Raw genomic sequence first — 20,051 nt, 5'->3', positions numbered from 1 at the left:
AGATCTGACCGCATAAACACATGGATACCACACTACTGCAAGTACATGTACGACTAGAGAAAGGTCGCATCATTACCTAACCTGTTGTAGTAGGTAACAGTAGGTAGTAAGGCACTAGGTAGTGGACGGACTCCTTAGTTAAGGCTAAGGAGTGCAGCTACGGTATACTACCGTAAGTGAGACCAGGGAGTCAGGGACACCTTCCCCCGCAGTCATCATGACTCGCCTTTCAAGCCTCCGCCGCCCGTTCCCCCGGACCACGGTCCTCTTCCTGTAAGGCGTCCCGAGACGTCAAGGCGGCACACGGCTGTAACGTGACCACCAACGCACTCGGGCTGGTCGAGTTGAAATGTTGGTCAAGCCGGTTCCTGCCCCGTGTCCTTTGGACAGGAGAGCAAATCAAAGCCCCAATGGCATCATGGTTGCACCAACAATAGCTTATCAGAGTTTTCGGATGTGGTACTCGATGCAGGGTCCAAAATGACTCAGCATGGTCTTGGCTCAGGTCGGGCAGTGCCGCCATCGATCAATGCTCGAGAACGTGAATCGGGAAACCGTCTCAACACGACCGTCGTTACCAGAGAGCGCTCCGGGTAGGATCACCTAGTTGCGGCACCATTTCGCTCATTTCACGCAGTTGACGGCTCGAAGGTCAACGGATGCACGTTGGACGGCTCATGAAGCGGCGCAATGGTGCACGACGGAGTCCGACGTGACAGCGGTGACACCGGAGACAGCGGAATGCGGGGCATTCTGCCGAGCTCTGACATGAGTATTGGGTCAAGGGCAATGGTAATCTCCTGTCGACTGACCTAGTTATTCCACGAAACCGACTAAGCGGGAGAGAAAAGCCAACTCTACTACTGTTGGACATTGGAACCTTTAACATTAGGATGCCAATACTGTAGACTGTAGTTCTTACTGAACGCCGTTCGAGTGACTTCTACTTCCTGAAACCCCTCAGTCTCTGCAGGTATTAATAAACACCAAGCTTCAGGACCGAGGATAGTAGGACACCATTGTTCCAGTTGAGTCAAACGCTCCTCAACCAGCGTGGCACTTGGTCAGTGATCTTCCCGGCACAGACTAGAGGATCACGCGACCCGTTGCTCGAGCCAAAGAAAGGGGGGGACGGATGATTATGTCAACGTTGCACCACGTGACCACTGCAGGAGAGAAAGCGTACTGTATCTTCGTACCATCTGTTACGGTATCTTGATACGAAGATGCGGCTCAAGCGCGCTTAGTCTCACACTTTGGTCTTACGGTGTGGAGTTACTGTACATAAGCTGGAGGGACGATTACTGTATTGCACGGACCACGTATTATCCCACGAAGCGGATTTAGTATTTAATCTATTTACAGTAGCGCGACAATCACAAAAAGTGGCGGGTGGATATATCTCCTCTTTGTAGGATTATCAGTGGAGGGCCAAGGACCCAAGGTCCAACCCTAAAAGGAGATCGGGATAGTGGTTGGGTTCCAGAAGGTGCCAGTGATCGGGCCACAGAGTTCCCCGTTTTCCGTCGGGCTTATCCTGCGAGGCGGTTGGGTTCTGACTGGCTTTACCATCCATCAGTCGAGGAACGTTCCGTACTACAGTCGGACAACCCTATGACTTAGATACGACCATTAGAGATCGGAACATGTTGCCGAGCATCATTCAACATCAAGTTCATGAACACACATGGCAATAGTCTAGAATGCATTCTAGCGCATCTATGTGGGTCTGAATAATTGCATTGGTGAGGTGACTGGCTCCAATTCCTTTTCTGGCATTCAGCACCGCCAGGATATATCTCCCTCTTCCATCAAGCCAGGTTCAGCTCGTTATAACCTCAGATGCAGTGCATTATTATCTAACTGCGACTCTCAAAATGACTTCCCCTTATATTTAAGACCCACAATAACATCCTAACAGAAAGCCTCCTATGGCTAAGAGCTTGTGAAATCGCCGTCATGCCCAAAATCGCAGTAGAGGCATTTTTGGATCATGGTCTGGAAGGATTTGCTCATAAACCGGTAAGTTTGATCGAGTAATCTATATACCGCGAGGAAAACTTCGTGGCCTGGACAAGATCAGCCGGTTGCTGAAGACTTGAGAGGGGAGCTTGATACGTCAATTCCAGGAGCATAGTCTCCGGCCTGAATAAAACGGGGTTCCGGATGAAATGAGGATGCCTGCTGGTAGGAGGCTGAGATGGTACCAGAGACTCCGATGCTGGTCGTCCAACAAATGTACTTGAATAAGGCTGAAGAGGCCAAACCTGCCAGCGAGTTAGTTCATCACCTCCAGAAAGTGGATATCGTCGGTATGCCACTCTTGCATGAGCCACGCTGTGGCATAATATAGTAGAATCGGCGCAACGAGGCATTTGGCCAATCGAATTCGCTCATAGAGGCACATACTATGAGTGGCGTCGCTAGCAGACATCAAGATCGGCTGTGGGAGTGATGTGAGTGAGGATGCGGACTTTTCTTCCTCGTTAATGCATGCCAGATGTCTGCAACACTCATTGTCGGCCAGCACACCGATGCAATGGTTGTACTGTGACTGCCGAAGAGCTCTCTCTCACCCTCCGGCTACACGAGTGAAACTGCCCCGCAGGAACAGGCTCGGAGGACCAGATGGAGGCTGGGGTAAATAAGACGACTCCACGTGCTGGGCGAAGGTTGGCAATGGACTAGTAGCTTTGCAGCGGAAAGTGAAAGTGGGGACTGTAGTTCCTCGTCCCGTCGTGTTCGTTTAGTGCAAGAACCGCCCGCTTTAAAGGTCATGGAGACTTGATCGGAGCTTGAGTCACAGGGTTTGAAAAATGGCTTTGACTGCGACCCAAAACGGCCCTCCTAAGAGCTGCTTCAGCGGTCTTCTGATCAAAGCTACCTTGTATCGTAGCTATGTCAAACTTCCGTCCAGATCTGGTTCCAGGGAAAGACGGACTTCATGAACACGATGTACGGTGTAAGCTGTTTCCATAGCATGAAGCAGGATACGAGCGGCTTCCTGGACGAAGTGAACCTGAACCTCTGTTTTCTTTGGTATTCTGCACGACCGAGCGCTGCAATTCATGAGTGCCAGAGGATCTGGAGATTGGAACAAGGAATTGTAGGCCTTCAATATGATCCTGTTCAGTCTGGGTCAACGCTGTGTCCACGTGATCAATCACGACTCCACGAATCTCACCTGGAGCGTTTCTGTGACACTCGTCAAGTCTTTCGTTGATAAAGCAACAACTTGGAAGTGTTCTGCATTCCCCAAAGCTTCCTCGGGCCTGGCTTTCATTGCCAAAACAAGTTCCACCATGAACAAAATCAGCTTTCGGTCCGCAGAGGAAAACACCCATAATTGCAGCAGACAGCATGTTGGGTCCTGATGATCCTGGTGAAGTAGCCATCTCGAGGCAAGTTTTTTCGACTCTGTTTCGGTTGAGATATTGTTTCCTTGCAATTGGAATCAACTGTTCGTCGCAAAGTGGACGTGAGCAAAATGCAAGGAGCGCCACATGGTAACCAACAGGCAATACCTTGCAAGTAACCAGCTTCATCGACACTAGGGTCTCACTAGCTTCTTGAATCGTCTTGATCCTTGGATAACGGAGAGTCTTCGCAGAATTGAGCGCCATTGCGGGCAGAATCTTGTTTTGTTAATGCTTCAACGCCCACAGTTTTGAGTCCAGGCTTAGCGATCGTTGCCCGTTGTGCGAGCAAATGACTTCAGCAGCGCACCTCTGCCACATTCTATTTCTGTGGCGGTCGGCTTGGCCACAAACACCCTTTGCAACGATGTATAGCAGACTACCGTGGGTCCCAGCACCTTCCGTCTCGAAGCCGATAACCTTCTTTGTCCCAAGAGCGATCGACAGAGGACTCCACCGCGACGGCTTCCAGCCGGATCACGCAGACCATCGCAATTTGGAGATGATTGTGACTTTTCAGGGGACATGTACCGGTCATGGCTGTCGAGTTCTGCAAGTGGTAGCACCACGAGCGCGCTCATAAATGAAATGACAATCCATGACGGAAGCATTGAGGTGGGTTTAGCTTTCTCACATCAACCGCGAGGTGTCGGTAATCATGTGCTTGCTCGTATGCCTCTCTCGCCAGAACCACACACCCACCATCGAAGCATAATTATCAAACCAAAGTCGGTGCTTTGAGCCTCGTGTCACTATTGTACTTTCACTGTCTCATGGGATATGACGACGAATAAGTCAAAAGAGAGGCTCGACCACTGGGTTTGGGTTGCACCTCGGGTTTTGTTGAATTCCTTTGCGTGACCTATACTTCATTTTTCGTCAGTATTTAGAATTAAGAGCTCTGATCTCTACCCCGTGGTAGTAGTCAAGACGATCTAGGAAAGGATATGATGAACATGCCACTACGGGTAGAGAAATTTCCTCCGACCCAACTCCATGAAAAAAAATGGATCGCTCGGCTCACGTAAAGATCAATGTGGGGGAATTCACAGTGCAATTGGCGGAAATCTCAGGGTCGTTGTCGAGAACAACGACGTTTCTCTGGCGTTTCGGTCGAAGGCAGGCATATACCTGCCCATTATGAACGAGGAGCTCTCAGTTCAACCACATAAGGCAACTGTGACACTCTCTGCTGCGGACGCATCTGAATCGTCATCGGACAATGAGTATAGTATCAACGCACTTCAGGCTGCCGAGAAATTCAATTGCGGGCATAAAAGAGACAGCAATGATAGCCAAGTTTCGCTTCTACCCTCCTCTCTCTTCTACGATCTCGGTGTAGCTACGTCTGAGTGCTTGATCACTACGGAAATCTTCGATTTCCTACCGCGAGAGACCGAATCACCCGCCGAGGTCACTAAAGCAAATGTGCAAAAAGGATTGAAAGTGCCTTATCTACCATGACATGGAAACGCTACGTCCCGCCGTGGACACCGCTTGCGAATAAATTTCATGCAAAAGGAGACTGAGCGGAGGTACTCTTCAGTTATAATCCTCCTGTCAAGAACGGTTCTGACCGACTTGAACAGCACTGCCGCTTTCGTGGATATGCGCTCTTATGAATGTACACATCCCGAGTGCAAGAATGCCCCCGAAAAGTATCAATATTCAGAGCTTTGAGCGGAGCATAAATTCAAGAAGCCACCTGACCGTGTAAAATGGCGGTGTAGTATCTGCGATGCCACTTTAAATCCTCAGCAGATTCTCTCCAAACGTGTGATCGAAGCTCACCTCGTCGCGCGAGATGGGCAGCGTCGGACTGATGAGATACGGCTACTGTAGGGGCAGCAGTATCGATGTGTGAGAGGGATGAAGAGTGAGATTGCTATGGGGGAGAGATTCTACCTAAGCTATGGACTGTGGTGAGCGGCAGAATCACATGTCATGCGAACACTGGCCATAGCTACTTCTGAAGGTGAAGAGTCTGTGAGAAGACCGGACCTTGAAAGATTCGAAAGACCCCTTTCTGTCATGTTTGCATGGCCATCATGGAGCTCACATGAGCAACATGCAGGTGGTCATCTGGGGAATCTCATACCGAAGACCTGAGCACGGTGAGCAGACCACTATGGGAATGACTTTTCATTAAGACGAGCCAGCCGATTTGACGGAGGAGCATCCACACGCATCTATCAAAGACGAGATTCTGCCCTAGTTCAAATAAAAACTTCTCCCGATACCATCTATATCCAGTATGGCGGCAGTATCCACCTTTCACGATTCACGCTTATTCTTACAATGACGACTCACTGAATCTGGACGCGTTATTCAATCTAGCACAAGCTAAATTGTCTGGCAACAACTCGAAAGATCTCGAATTGGTCTATAAATACATTGCGATGACAGACAACGCTTGCCCATGCAAGGCAGAAGAAGGGCTAATCACTCCACGGTGATTTGCATCGGTCACGGAGAGGAGAGCGGAGCTCCTCCTCCACTTAGCGACGCAAGTCCTGTTTCGACAACAAGATCTTTTACAAATATTCAGCCCTTGTCTCTGTCGAATATTTCAACAGGTTGGGAGCTTGACGAGCCACCATCCCAATCTGAGAATACCAGAAGCAGCAAAAGCGACTATAGGAGAGATTGCATATGGAGTTCCCTACCTCGAACGCCTCCATTCGGGTGAGAGAGCCAAAATGACTTGCTTGAATCTTTGAGCACCTTATCATTCTTCTGGACGGTCCAAACTTGAAAGACCTGAACAAGTGCCAATGAAGAGCTCGCCTGTTTGTCAGAATACCTAGAGCATGATCTGATTCGGCCGTGCGATCAATATCTGGCATGTTCACCAACCGACATAGGAACATGAAAGCATGTCTAGAAACAACTGGTGTTTCCCATTTTGCGTCGTGTGATGGTCCAGGCCGACGAGATCGAACTCATATGTGGCCAAGACCGCAGGCGACGCAAAGCCCTCATCTGAGAGGCGCTCGGCAAAGTGGATCAGCGGGACGAAAGCAGAAGATTTCTCGACGACTGACTTCTGGTTCAGATTGTTGCTCGTCGAAGAAACTACGTTATGACGAGCTGTTTGAACTTGGAGTAAGAATCTGCACCTCGACTCCAATTTCATATGAGTGTATCACGTCTGGCCGAAGATTACATCCGGTTGTAATCGAGCAGCACCTCTCTTTTTTCATATAGAAACTTTCATTCCAAAGTAATCGTGAAAGTCAGGGAGAATTTAAGATAACTCGCAGATCCCCTCGATATGATTGCGGCCACACACCCCACGATCACCTAGTTTGACTTCCGGTGATCCACGTTCAGAATAGATTCTTGCAATCAGAAAGTTTTCCTAAGCCCAGAAGACACCCACCCGAGACTGGCACAAGCTGGGCTCGATCAAGTCCCTTTTTGCCTGAATTCTTCTAACAAACCCATCAGCTCAGTTCCATCTGCCCGAGTTCCGCCTGGACGTGCGAAGCCCGCGCAGACTGCTCGTTATCGAGGTTTGCCAACTTCAAAATATGCGTTACAGACTCGATCTGATGCGCAAGACGAGCGACGTCCGCGCTCAATGCATTCAATTGCTTGACAATCTGCTCCATTCCCCGTTCATCCTCCCGCCATTGAGCCATTCTCAGCCGAGGTTTGCGCAGATCGAAAACAGTTGGTGCAGGTGCATCACTCTCTGGGTCTAAGAGCTCTCTCCACTTGGGGGCAAATTTGTTTCGAGCGGATTCCGAAATGACGAAACTCCCGTCATCGTACTGTCGAAGAGCGATCCATACGTAGGCATCACGTAGTTGGAAGGTTCGCCGTCCACCAAGATGGACGAGTGACTTTGCTTCTCGGAGACCAGGTAGATCGTCACTTTCTAGCATTCGAGTGATTTCCTCGATTGTTTCCTCGCAGGGCCAGATGCCGGAGCCTCTCAGGGAAGGACGGGGAATGCCATGCTCGTTGATGACTCCTGCTATGGGAATGCCATTGATCAGGTACTGCTGGGGTATACCAGCGGCTAGCCATAGACCGTTCTCAACCCGCGGACCCTTCTTGTCACCGTAGATACTGGGTTGGAGTGGTCTACCAGGCATGAAGCTGGAAGGGGTGGACGCTGGAGACGAGAAGGGATATAGAGAAGTAGAAGGGAATGAATCGGCCGTGGAGGGCTGTATTTCCTTCACGGCATCCTCACTTGTCTGCCCGTTGCATGACTCCGAGTTGCCCATCGCCATGGGTCTCGTGAGCGAAGCCTACTAACGTTGTGAGGCTGGTGTAATGCCACCGCGGTGAGTAAAGAAAGTCTAATGGAGCACACACTCTGTGAACTGCGTACGGTGAAGGGGAAGGCGAGGAAGCCAAAGTGGTTCGGCTCGACAAAAATGCACTAAGAAATAAAGGAAGATCCTCGTGTAACTCCCACCAAAACAAAGGTCTGACCGTGTGATCTCCCCTTCGATGCCTCCTCAGCCCGGGAGAATCCAAATTTTCATTTCTCCCCATCTACAAACCCATCGGGCTTCTACCACAGCATCGTGGAACTTTCCCTTAAATTTCCTCCACAAATTTGCAGCAGCATTTTTATCGACCTTTCAGCCATCATGTCGGATCTTCCCTCCAGCTTCACAACACCCAGAAGCTCAAGTCCAGCCGGCAACACCAGTACGAGTTCGAGCTCGAGCTCCGATTCAAGTTCAAGTTCAAGTACACGCTCAGTTCAAAGCGTGTTTCGACGCCGATCCAAGAGCACGCCCTCCCCGGAGAGGAATATTCCACTAGGAACCGCATTCTCCGAACGCGTCAGAGTCAGCACCCCAGATCCAGAATACTATCGCAAGACCTATTCCACGCGGCTCCCTTCCGGAGACTGGCTCGCACACGGCATCAACAGCCATCAAGTGGTCAACAACGTCCCCATCGTCGGCTACCTCAACCAGTTCGATCAACCTCTCCCATCTATCATTGGGCCCGGCGTCCAACTCACCCTGGCTACGATGGACGAGATCTCCCAGATTGGGGAAGATCATGACGAAGACCGCATGATGAGTCTGGGCCAAGTGTTCTTTCTCAAGGGCCCGCGAAAGGGCCAGCTGAACGACGCTTACGCCTGGATCGCTCTCCGAGGAGATGGCGCCAACAAGTTTGCAATGTCTCGAGGGGCACGAAATCGACTCGTTCCAAAATGGAAGGATCTGGTTGAACACTGGGAGGAATTTGACGAAAGCGTCACCGATGCTTGTCATGAATTGCGGAGAGTTTCGACACGTGCCATCGCGGAGACAATTTATTGCATTAAAGAGCTGGGAACGGAGAAGAGAATCGATCTCTTGCAAGGCGAGATCGAGGATATTATTGACAGGGAGAAGACTCAAAGTAATCCAAACAAGGTATTGGTGGACTCGGCTCGGGAGGTTCTGCTTGCTGCAAGTGCATTTGAAGAAGCTGTCGCAAAACTCCAACTGGTCGCAGACAAGCTCACTGCATAAGGCAGAACCGGCCATGGCATGTCCATAGTCAGGGTGAGCACTCGAGTTCGCCTAGTGGTAATGGAACATCGTCATTTTCAACTCGTCGCATTGCCAATTCCCGCGTTCTACCCCGTCATAGCAATCCCTTTACTGATTTCCACAAGATATCGAATTCGCGGCACGGAATCAGCAACGGTCAGATTGCCCATATGCTCAGGATTCCCGGCGCTCATAGATACCGTAAAGCTCCATTAAAACCTTCGACTCAATGCAGAAGAGCTTTATTTTCCGAATCTACTCTAGTGATAAAATGTTCATGCAAAGCCATTCTTCGTCGCACCCAACCCATGCATGTCTGCCAAGGGAAATTGCCTCTTTCCAAGACGCTCATGACTTCATCCACGAGTGCCCTGCCAGCATTACGGGCCCACCAACGCTTCCCGTCCAACTTGGCAAGAAGAACTCCCCAATGCGCAAGGATCAGAAGCGGAAACGCAGAGCGACCTTGAACTTGATTCACAAACTCATTGTCGACTGCACCGAGCCAAGCAAGAACGGGTGCGGGATCAGGGGATAAAAGAAACTTCATGAAACAGTGTCTCAGGTGCTTAATGATGTCTCGGTGTCGGTTGTGCCGTGTCTGGTCTGCGCCAGAATCAATCTGATCATTGAGAAGGAATAGTTGTTCAAATGCGGACTGGGTATCCTGGTCCAGCTCTGTGGATGTATCGCGCCAAAAGTCGCCATTGACGAAAAGTTTAAGTTTGATCCAGCCGCGGCCGAGGACTAGGATCTTTTTGACACCTTGAAGGAGCTGAAAAGCAGTGACCACATTGTTGATCATCATGCCTTCGATCTCATGTCCCGTGGTCAATTGGGGCAGTGCAAGACATATTGCCGCCGTCACGACCGACTCTGCAAAGACCGCGTCGCAATTCTCTGAGCTCAGATTATCGAGCGCAACACGAAACGGCTCCAGACTTTTGCTGTGGTATTCGAGACCAGCATCCACATAGAGACGCGCGCGGATTGGGTCCGTAGTGGTTGTGGCAAGGTGAAGCGATGCCAGCGAGAAAATTCCATACATCAAGTACCGATGAGCAAGAGCCAGGCGAGGCACTGATTTTTGCCATGCGACCGACTCTGAGTCACTGATGCATAAACTCTGATACGTCTCCGTGGTGAACTGAAGCATAAGCTCCAAATCATCCACTGGCTGGGAAGTCAAGGGCAAAGAGGCCGGTGAGACTCCAGCCGACGCTATTGCCGGCACAGGACTGAGAGAGTTCGAATGCTGCGAATTGGTTTCATGACTGTCTCGACGACCGTTGCCGAGAAGGTTTGCCGGTAAAACGCGGGAGTACCTGCAGTCGGGCAGTCGGCGTAACACGCAATTATTGCAGGGCGGGCCTTGCTCATCACATTTGACTCGTCGGCGTCGGCAATTATCACATCCGTATCGCGACTTGGTGTGCGTTTTGCGAGGCATTGCATGAACCAATGCTCATGCCATACAGAACACCTCTACTTGAAGTGGCATTGTCCCCCTGTCGATTGAAAGAACGTGAAATGCAGCAACGGTCGTGGACAAGCCGTTGTCCCCGCAGTGCCACACGTCAAAGTGGACTCTCGGAGAAAAGGGCGACGGGTCACGTGATAATTGCCCCGGCAGATAAGCAACAAAAACAGCACAGAGAAGTGGCGCTTGAAGAATCGCATGTAATTTGCGGCGATTAAAGAGGACGGGGAAAGCTTTGTCCACCCTCATCTCCGACTGCTGGCGGACTATTATGCTTGAAAAGAAAAATTCCTCACAGATTGAAGACTGACTGAGGACAGCCTCATACTTTTCCCACCGCCTTGGACTGGAGCTCTAGAATTGCAACCTCAACAATGGCACCGCACACCCATTGCGTGTTACAGTGTCGACACGTACAAACTAGACTGAGCTGTTACGGCAAGTTATTGAGTCCAGGATCAACAGGTGTGCATCGCAGTGACGGCTGCCAATGCAATGGCGGCTATTATTCATGATCTTCTTGGACTTGTCTCGCGACCGGCTATGTCGAGGAAGGGCCATCGCCCGTTATTCTGTGATAACCTTGCATCAGACTGAAGACTTCTGCATTTGAAGTCGAATTCGAAATCCGAATAGTTGTCAACATCTTCGATTGATTGGAGAACCATTGCGCAGAGGTTAGAACAGACATTTGTGGCTTCACTGGGACCGGAACGATCCGTCCCGCCAGCCTTGCCAGAGATATGTTCCGACAAGTCCGTTGCACACATCATCGCCCACAAGAGAGGAGTTTTTCAAATTCAGCTCCGCGCCATTCCTTGCTTGAGCCCTTGAGCAAAGGTGATTTGGAACCATTCTTGATAGTCTCAGATGTCAGCTGAAAGAGGCGAATTGTCTATTCAGCGCGTGTGAACCTCGCCTTTGTTCACGCCGATCTGCATGCCAGAGTTGGGCCCTTCGAATCTGAGCGTGTCAATGTGGTCCCCCCGAAAGGAAGTCTTGAGAGCTTCAACCGCTTTTGTCCCCTCCTGCACCTGCTGCGGCCTGAATTGATATAAAGAGTCCCTTGCATATGCAGCTGCGGCCGTAGCCGCAGACCCTTGCCAGGCCTTATTTTTGTGCGAGTCTGCATAGTCGCAGGTGCCTCGAATGACCAGGCATGGAAAACGATCCATGAGTCCTGCGGCTTCCATCTCAAAGCAAGGAACATTTTTTTCCCTTGCCAGTTTATCTCTCACTACGGCGTTCTTCATAAGGTGGTTTCCTGAAGCTATAATTCCGTAATGAATCGCAGGATTGGCGTCGTTCTCGCCACGTGGATCACGTGTCACAAGAAAAATGGATCGCTGCCACATTTCACGTTGCAAGGTTCTTCACTGTCCTTCGGATGCAACGACTTGAGCCTCCTATAGAAGATCCGTGGCAGGGTCTGGGCGCTCGAAATCCCTTCGCAGTCTTGGCTCTTTTTCCAGAATTTTGCTGACCACATCATCGACGGCGTGACCGTCGCTCATATATTGTGCTCGGAGCTCACAAACCGCGGCGCGAAGAACAGTAGGTGGCTGATCAAGGAAACCTGTTTGCTGGAAAATTTGGTGTCGCATCGTTTTTCCAAAATCATACTGGAAAGCACCGCCGTGATCATTGTGGGGAGTGCTCACAACGATTTCCCCAAGGCGTATATCGTGCTTCGGTCTGGGTGCCCCGCCGCCTATGACAACCATCAAGCCGATGCGAAGATTCGGGAAATTGTGAATCATTTCTTCGGCCACACGTGCTGCTGACGATATTCTGTGTTCTCTGATCGGTAAGACCGAGATGACAACATTGTGGCTCCCAACTTTGCCAAAAGTGTAGGTGTTCCTCTGATTGTGCGACAGGGGAAACAGGGTCATTTACGGTGTCCAATATCTGCTTCGCGGCGACATATTCGGTTGTGATGGCGCAGATCCAGCCTACGGTGTACTGTTCCCGAGTACACATCGAAGCTCAGTGTCGGTTTCAATATCTGTCAATATCTGCCCTTTTGAACTACACGCAAGGAGCACATATATGCGAGAACTGCCGGCGCCGACGAGGTAGTCGATCACAACACGTGCGGGGGTACGTGATTCAGCCGCACGAGGCAACCCATCCTACTTCTCCCGAGCATGTGCTTGAGCACGTACCGGTGTGGGGTCACCTGATGATGAATCACGAATTCCCCTTGATCGCCCTTGGGGGCCAGATCCTCATTATTGTGTAGTCACGAAACGACGCCAACGGTTCATTTCCTTGGCATGTTCTGATGACGTCTGCGAAGTTCTCGGGGATGAACAGCGGTGTATAAGTCGTGATAAACAATGCCCCTATGAACAACACGCAGTATTATCTGAATGTTGGTGAGTCATGTAATCCTCTTAACAGTGGCGAAGCGACCCGTCTCTGATACCGGTGAATGTCGCAGAGTCACCAGAAATACGTCCGGACCCTCTATCAACGGTACTCTAGTTGGGCGACCGAAATTTCATTCGTCGTGATGAGCTTCCTACCCAGATCCACAAGAGTGTATCAACTCAAGGCTCGAACAGTCCTCGTGGGTACCGGTGGCATAGAGTAGGCAACATATAGTCGCCCTGTGATCCGCTTGAAGCTGCCTTCAAGCTAATTCACACATCAGCAAAACACAACTTGCTGTCGGGTACTGTCACCGCATTCGATTACAATCGCCAGACACTTGGATACGCTGGGTCCTTGCGAGTCATGTGGTTGGCTGTGAGAAAGTTCGCCTCGATCTTGCTGATCGGCTCAAATGCTACTGAAGTACTTGCGGAGAAATTGATCCTCGCACATGCATACCGTGCGGAGGGAAATCTTGAGGAGGCTGAAAAGCTTCAGGTTCAGATGGTGGAATCATGCATGAACGGCCCTGGCGAAACCCTCCACGACACGCTCATGAGCATGTCTGAGCTTGCCGCAACATACATCCTCCAGGGACATTTCATGGAGGCCGAAAAAGTCGATTTGAATGTCTTCAATACCCGCAGGATGGTATTTTCGAAGGATCATGTTGATATGCTCAGAGGCAAGGAGAATCTAGAGGTCACGAAGAGACGACTCGGTCGGTGGACAGAAGCTGAGAAGCTTCATGTACAAGGAAGCAGAGCCCGCTCAGCGAAATTCGGGGAGAGCCATCCTGATACCCTTGCAAGTCGTGAAAATTTGGCGTCGGTATATCATTATCAAGGCCACTGGCTGAAAGCAAAGAAGGTATACGAGTTCTTGATCCAGGTACGCAGGATTCAGCTCGGCGAAGATCATCCCAATACTCTAAGAAACATCGACCAGCTTGCCGCTGTATACTGTTCTCAAGGTAGATGGAGAGAAGAGCATTCCGAGACAGTCTCCAGCATCAACCGCCTGGCCGGGAATCGCACATTTTCTGTGAAGACTCACCAAGTTTTGAGCTCTTAAAAAGCTTATTTGACCATGTTGAAAAAGATCAACCAGCAAGATGATACACTTCAATTTGTTTATATCGAGGAGCTCTCGCAAAATGTATCTAACACGTGTTCTTGACTCTTCGACGGACCATCTTTGGGGTTCCTGATTCATATTCAGGTATTCATTTCTACTCATGCCATCAGAATCAACAAAATCTATCTTCATAACCACAAGGCTTCTGTGGATGAGTTGCTCTGGTATCATATCTGCCTCCCATGCCGACATTTGCTATGGTAGTCTTTTGTCTTTGGTGGTTCCACTAGAGTCAAGGCATGGTGAAAAATACTAAGTAGTTACTCTCTTACAATAAGTGGTGCGGCATTCGCCAAGCTGGACAAATTCCTCTTCCCTAGCAGCGTACCGTGCAATAAATGTAGCCTGGCCTTGTCAGTGAAGCTGTTCTAATGGAACAATTTACGAGGCATCACCTACTGACTTCATGAAATATGCTGGCACATTTCAGTATTCGTCCTGCACCTATGAGCCCTGCTGTATGACCAGGCTGACCTTGAGTGTCCTTTTTCCATGGATCTCTTTGGTACGACAAAGTCTGATGTGTACATGTTGCCAAATATGAATGCCGAGTCGGCTGCTCTCGTGGGATGAGTGAATGCTTGTTTGACATGACGATGTCGCATGTCGAATCTGTCATGACTCTTTGAGTGTATTGGAAGACGAGTTTGCTAAAGGGAGTGTGAACAAAATATGTTTCGACATAAATATCCGAGCTGGTCTTTCCATATTTCCCGAAGTGTGCCTGCTACGTACTTGCTAAAAGCTGCTCTCAGTACGATCCCATCAAAACCACTTGGTTTGCGTCAAAGAAAACCGTTCCGGTACTTTCCGCCACGCTGATATTAATTTTGGAATAAAACTAGGTAGGTCGTAACGCAAGTGGGGGGCATTGGCGTCAGAGTGCAGGAAAGACTACGAGCCACAATTTTCAAGCCATCGCTTTGAATCCAGCGTGAACCACGCCAGGTAAATATCAACAATATTCTGGTAGTTTTCTGTAGCTTGTGAGAGAGATGTCCAAGCAGAAAGCCTGGTAATGGTCATGGAAGGTAGCAGAAGACCCTTCATGAGTGTCCTCGGCCCAGCTTCCTCCGAAATGCTCAGTAAGTAGATGTTCTCCAAAAGCACGTCTCAGACTATTTGCCCATCGAGATTCAATTGGTCTCACACGTTGTCGTTTTCTGCGTTCTTCGTGGATGTTTGTTTCCCACGCACGTGTTCCCCTGTGTTGTTGATTCTGCCCTACTCCGAATGTTTGCCTCCCACGCACGTGTCCCACAAACTATTTAAACCTCGAATCTCTCTTTCTCTTTTCCTCCTTCTTCAAATCTTTCTCCTCGATCCTTCTGCTCCCTATCATAGGTTCATTTTCCCGCAACGAAAGACTCCACAGTAAGTCATGAGCATTCGTCTACTTCTTGCATATCCATTCGTTTTCTAAACTCTACTGACTTCAACGAGCACTCGTTTTTGTTTTTGGGTTTTTAGTCACTCGTTCATTTGCTTTTCGTCAAGATGAAGTTGTTCTTCAAGCTTGCGCTTGCGTTGGTCCTGGTTGCCATCCAGGTGGTCAGTGCCTTGCCCAATGTGGCTCTTCGTGCAATGACTGCTGGTCCTCAGCCCACCAGTGATAACCAGACTTTGGTGGCAACCTCGACTGTGACCTCTTCCACTACTGAGGATGGGCGTTTTAACCTCACCATTACCCTGCCCCCCGTTGTGCCCGTTCCTACCACCACCTCGGAGATTCGTGTGACCTTTAACATCTCCCTGCCTGATGCGACGGAGACCACTGCTGAGCCCACCAGCACCCCCCTCACTGGCACTCTCGGTGTTACCACTGTCCCTATTGTGAATTCCACTCAGTCGAGCACTCAGAAGATGACCACTTCGGTCATTTACACCACTTCTGAGGTCACTATCACCAAGTGTGCAACCACTGTGACCAACTGCCCTGCGGACTCCACCACTGTGGTTACCTCCACCATTCCATTGACCACAACTATCTGTCCTGTGACTGAATCGGAGACTTCTACTGTCAGCAATAGTGTCAAGACATCTCCCGCCTGCTCCCAGGCTTGCGATACCTCTGTTCCAGTGAACGGTACCACACCCACCACTGTGGCCGACACTACAACCACAGTGTGCCCCGTTACCTCCATGATCACCTCGGGTACCCATGTCCTCACGTCTGTTTACAGCACTGTGTCCACGGTCACTGTGGTTCCTTCGACTCCTACCGTCCCTGCTGTAGTCATTCCCTCTCAGACTATCCGCGTGCCTGTCACAACTGTCGCTACCTTTGAGACAACCACGTCCTATCCAGTGACCCAGACTTTGGCCGCTGGCACCACTACCCACACAGTCACCACCAACAAGGTCGCAACCATCACCGTTACCAGCACCGGCACTTTTGTCCCCATCAAGTCCGAGAGTACCGTTGTGGTTCCAGTTGTCACTGCCCATGCCTCTCACTCTTCCAGCATCGGGGTCGACGCCTACAGCCGCCCCGCGGAGAGCACCGCATACCAGACCTTCAACACCGTGACTGGTCCAACCCAACCCGCTGTGTTCAACGCTGCCACTACTTTCGAGGCGGCTACCACTCTCTGGCTCGCTGTTTCTGCGATCCTCGTCCTTGCTGTCCTTTAAGGGACAGTGAGTGATTCCCCATTTGTTTCCTGTTCCAAGGCAAGACACATGTTCCGGCCCCGAAGCCGTCGCCATTGGAAGTCAGTTTCCGTTCTCCTTAGGATAGTTTGCTTCAGTTTCCATATTCCTGTATGCTAGATGACCATGATCATCTTGCTTTTATTTTCACAGCCAATGTCTACCCTTTTGGTAAGACTTACAAATCAAAGGCAAAATTTCAATATGAAAAACCATGCTCTTGTTCCCATCCATGCTTGCTTAGATCAAAACATCTCCGTACCCAGTGAAGATCTCGTTCTCTTGTCTAACGTCCACCACTCAAACGTTGCTTCGGTACATGTCATGCACCACCACCCAGATCATTGCGTAGCACCTGCTGCCACTTCCTAGTCCGTCACCGCACCATAAATAAAAACATGGCCTGGACTATGAATCTCCCATTCATTCAACCATGGAACACCCGAGCCTCCCTGGTTACCCCCCCCCCCCCCCCCCCCCCCCCTATTTCACTGTTCCACAGAATACGACGTCAATCCCAGCAAGCAAACTAGACGCACAAACTATATCCATCCAAACAACCTGCAAGGGGCGCTCACAAGCACGACCATCCCACCAGGCACTATTGACCAATGTCCAGCTCAAGCACGCGCCTTGAGCTGAGATGTAATTTGATCGTGTATAATCCCTTGCGCGTGCAATATTCGGGACTCCGTTCAGAGCAGAGCGCATGGTATATTCCACAAGCGCCGTCGAAAGCGTATTGTAATAGTTTCAAAGACACCGGACTTCTATTCGTGCCGCTTTGGAGTCGTGGGCTCAGACTAGGTAGGTGCTGAGGGGGAGTGCACAGGGCTATACGTTCGACATCTGGGCTTGGACTGGCATGGGCGAAGGTGTGTGTTCCATCGCGAATATAGTTTGCTGCACTGAGCCGTCGGGTGTGCCACAGGTGTGTAGTACCGCCACTCCATTTCAGCTCACCGGTTGGAAGGACCACGGCCGTTGATTACAACGTATTCGTGTCAAGGAGGAATTGCTGGTCAATGAATGCACCGTCCAGTAGCGAATATGAGTCGATCAAATATCTGCACAGTATTGATCGAGCAAGTTCTGGGCTTAGCGTGATGGAACGGGCTACGCTGGTGGCAAAAGTAATTATACGCTTGTCAGTCGTACTTGGATAGTCTGTGTCAAAAAGCAAAAAGGTGTTGTTTTATAGCTGGTCTATGATAAAGTTTATGTCCAGGAAATTCCGGGATGAAAAGTAACGGTAAGAAAGAAATCAAGTGAAGACATAACCATCCACCATTACACATCAGTCATGTCGCGGCCTAAACCGCCTCCGGGAAAGGGTGAGGAACGGCCAGGGTCTGAGGAGCAGACTTGCGAGCCTTGGGACCGATCAAGTGATCAAAGGCAGGAGAGTGGGAGACGCGGGGAGACATGTCCTCGATGTCCCAGAGATAAGACAGAGTCTTCAGGACCGAAGTGGCAGAGTAGGAGGAGGTCTCGCCAGTGGCGGGGTCAACACCCATGTTCTCGACGTGACCCTTGGCGGCGTAAGGAGAAATGAGCCAAGTGGGTATACGGCCCCCGAGACGGTCAAAGTTGAGAGTGTAGACGCTGCCATCCTTGGCGGTCTCGGTGTAGGTCTTGTCGTCGGGGCGGACGGCCAAGGGAGGAGCAACGTGGTCGTAGAAGCCACCGGTCTCGTCGAAGGTGATCAGCAGCATGGTCTTCTCCCACTGGGGGCTGGCGCGCAGAGAGTCGTAGATCTGCTTCAGGAGGACCTGGCCGGTGGAGATTTGGCCAGAGGGGTGCATGGAGTTGGTGTCGATCCCGCAGCAGGAGGGGTTGATGTAGGAGAGCTTGGGGAGGGTTCCGAGGAGAGCATCCTGGAAGAAGTGCTCGAGAGGCACGACGTTGGACTTGGCGTTGGCGGCGGTCCATTCAAAGAACATGGCGTCGGACAGGAAGGCGCCGTTGGTGCCATCGTAGTTCTTCCAGGTGATGTTCTTGCTGGAAGCCACCTCGAAGATACTCTTAATGGGAATGGCGGAGACGTCGAAGTCGTTGTCGTTCGTACCGTGACCGTCAGGGGTACCAGCGACGGCACACAGACGGTTCGGGTTGGTAGGCTGAATTCAAAAGATGTCAGTCAGTGATTTTCAGGTCAACCGGGAGTGCATTATGGATTGCAGCTCATGGAGCTTGGATGACATACACCGGGGACACACGAGTGCCAGTAGTTGAAGGTAGTGAATTCGTTCACCAGATCCACCATGGTGGGGATCTCATTCTCGGAGTAGTAACCCATCACCTCCTCAGTGGCGAGCTTGTCGTCGATCTTGTATCGCTCTGCCTGACGCTGGACGAATCCTGACAGGTTGGGCTTCAGCGTGCCGTTGGCAATGGCCGCATTATCAGGGTTCCAGGTGCCGTAGAGCTCAAAGTTGACACCGGTGACCGAGTGGTCCGGGTCGTGGGTGACGGAGTCAAAGTCCTTGAACTGACTGCACATCGTCTGGCCCTTGGGATCAGCGACCGAGACAGGGTTGCAAAAGGGACCATTGTTGACGACGTTGTCAAGCTCCTTCTTGTGGACGCCTCCCAGAATGTTGTCGAAGCCGCGGTTCTCCATCAGAATCCAGACCACATTCTCGACCTTGTCCTTCATGTTGGCAATCGACTCCTTCGAGCCGGAGGTGTAGCCAAAGGGAGTCTGCTTGTGGCTGTTCACAGCGGCGCCAACAGCGGCGCCGGAGAGACTCAGCAGGGGGAGAAGAGAGTTGGTCTTCATGATGAAGGGCTTGACTCGGAATCCAAGCAATTGAGATGTGGTGAGTAAAAAGAAGGAGCGATCACTGTGGCTGCTGGGAATCCAAGCATTTTATATTCGAGATTCCTCGCCACGTGCATTGTGAGGTTTGAAGAAAGGTAGGAAAATATCCTGAGGCACGTGGGAGAGCATTCCTCAGGATGTCGGGTTGTTTACAAGAGCTCAATCGGGAAGGCGGGCAAACGGGCGACGATCTCTGGATGCACATGGCAGCGCATCGGAATTTCATAGGGTCGTTGACAGTCTAATTAAAATAAGGCCCGAGCACCCAGAGTGCATCACGGGCCCTGTAGAGCTCCGCTTTCGTGGTGGAGTCGTGGATGCAGGATCGGGGGCTTCTTGCATACCGGAACTCGGTAAGGCAGGGAATTGGGTTGATGATCATAGTACATCACCCCGTCTCCATCATTCAGATGCCGGTGTGCTTGTCATCAAGAAGACCCTTTGGTGAGTTCTCCCGTACAGGCCTGCTGTTCACTTGGAGGGAAATTACGCGCCTGACGCATAGATTACCAAGAGCACTATACATGACAAACACCCAGACTGGCCCTCGCCAAGCCTTCCAATCTGGATTCTCGCGAACTGCCAAAGAACGGTGCCAGTGGCGCTTGGCGGGAAAGCTGGAGGATGTACCTGAGGAGCCGGTAAAC

The 20,051-nt window shown here is 50.7% G+C and overlaps 7 protein-coding genes across 7 annotated transcripts; 3 read left to right on the top strand and 4 right to left on the bottom strand.

Moving 5' to 3' along the window:
- Nucleotides 1-6,862: 6,862 nt before the first annotated feature.
- Nucleotides 6,863-7,660, bottom strand: N7539_008201 (uncharacterized protein; the record flags this gene model as incomplete). The annotated part of the gene is made up of 1 exon (XM_056937801.1): nucleotides 6,863-7,660. One exon carries the CDS (start codon nucleotides 7,658-7,660, stop codon nucleotides 6,863-6,865), a length of 798 nt encoding a protein of 265 aa, XP_056786893.1.
- A 366-nt stretch (nucleotides 7,661-8,026) lies between these two features.
- On the top strand, nucleotides 8,027-8,911 carry N7539_008200 (uncharacterized protein; the record flags this gene model as incomplete). Its single annotated transcript, XM_056937800.1, has 1 exon — nucleotides 8,027-8,911. One exon carries the CDS (start codon nucleotides 8,027-8,029, stop codon nucleotides 8,909-8,911), a length of 885 nt encoding a protein of 294 aa, XP_056786892.1.
- Nucleotides 8,912-9,158: 247 nt separating this feature from the next.
- Nucleotides 9,159-10,382, bottom strand: N7539_008199 (Zn(II)2Cys6 transcription factor domain-containing protein; the record flags this gene model as incomplete). The annotated part of the gene is made up of 1 exon (XM_056937799.1): nucleotides 9,159-10,382. One exon carries the CDS (start codon nucleotides 10,380-10,382, stop codon nucleotides 9,159-9,161), a length of 1,224 nt encoding a protein of 407 aa, XP_056786891.1.
- Nucleotides 10,383-11,818: 1,436 nt separating this feature from the next.
- On the bottom strand, nucleotides 11,819-12,395 carry N7539_008198 (uncharacterized protein; the record flags this gene model as incomplete). Its single annotated transcript, XM_056937798.1, has 2 exons — nucleotides 11,819-12,277; nucleotides 12,312-12,395. 2 exons carry the CDS (start codon nucleotides 12,393-12,395, stop codon nucleotides 11,819-11,821), a joined length of 543 nt encoding a protein of 180 aa, XP_056786890.1.
- A 759-nt stretch (nucleotides 12,396-13,154) lies between these two features.
- N7539_008197 (uncharacterized protein) lies at nucleotides 13,155-13,865 on the top strand (the record flags this gene model as incomplete). Its single annotated transcript, XM_056937797.1, has 1 exon — nucleotides 13,155-13,865. The coding sequence occupies one exon, from the start codon at nucleotides 13,155-13,157 to the stop codon at nucleotides 13,863-13,865; it is 711 nt and encodes a 236-aa protein (XP_056786889.1).
- A 1,560-nt stretch (nucleotides 13,866-15,425) lies between these two features.
- Nucleotides 15,426-16,562, top strand: N7539_008196 (uncharacterized protein; the record flags this gene model as incomplete). Its single annotated transcript, XM_056937796.1, has 1 exon — nucleotides 15,426-16,562. The coding sequence occupies one exon, from the start codon at nucleotides 15,426-15,428 to the stop codon at nucleotides 16,560-16,562; it is 1,137 nt and encodes a 378-aa protein (XP_056786888.1).
- Nucleotides 16,563-17,893: 1,331 nt separating this feature from the next.
- N7539_008195 (putative phosphatidylglycerol specific phospholipase C) lies at nucleotides 17,894-19,362 on the bottom strand (the record flags this gene model as incomplete). Its single annotated transcript, XM_056937795.1, has 2 exons — nucleotides 17,894-18,700; nucleotides 18,787-19,362. 2 exons carry the CDS (start codon nucleotides 19,360-19,362, stop codon nucleotides 17,894-17,896), a joined length of 1,383 nt encoding a protein of 460 aa, XP_056786887.1.
- Nucleotides 19,363-20,051: the final 689 nt, after the last annotated feature.

The sequence above is a fragment of the Penicillium diatomitis genome (genome assembly GCF_028827545.1).
Source record: "Penicillium diatomitis strain IBT 30728 chromosome Unknown utg000012l_segment0_segment0, whole genome shotgun sequence".
NCBI classification, from domain to species: Eukaryota; Fungi; Ascomycota; class Eurotiomycetes; order Eurotiales; family Aspergillaceae; genus Penicillium; species Penicillium diatomitis.
This window is presented reverse-complemented; position numbering and strand designations above follow the sequence as displayed.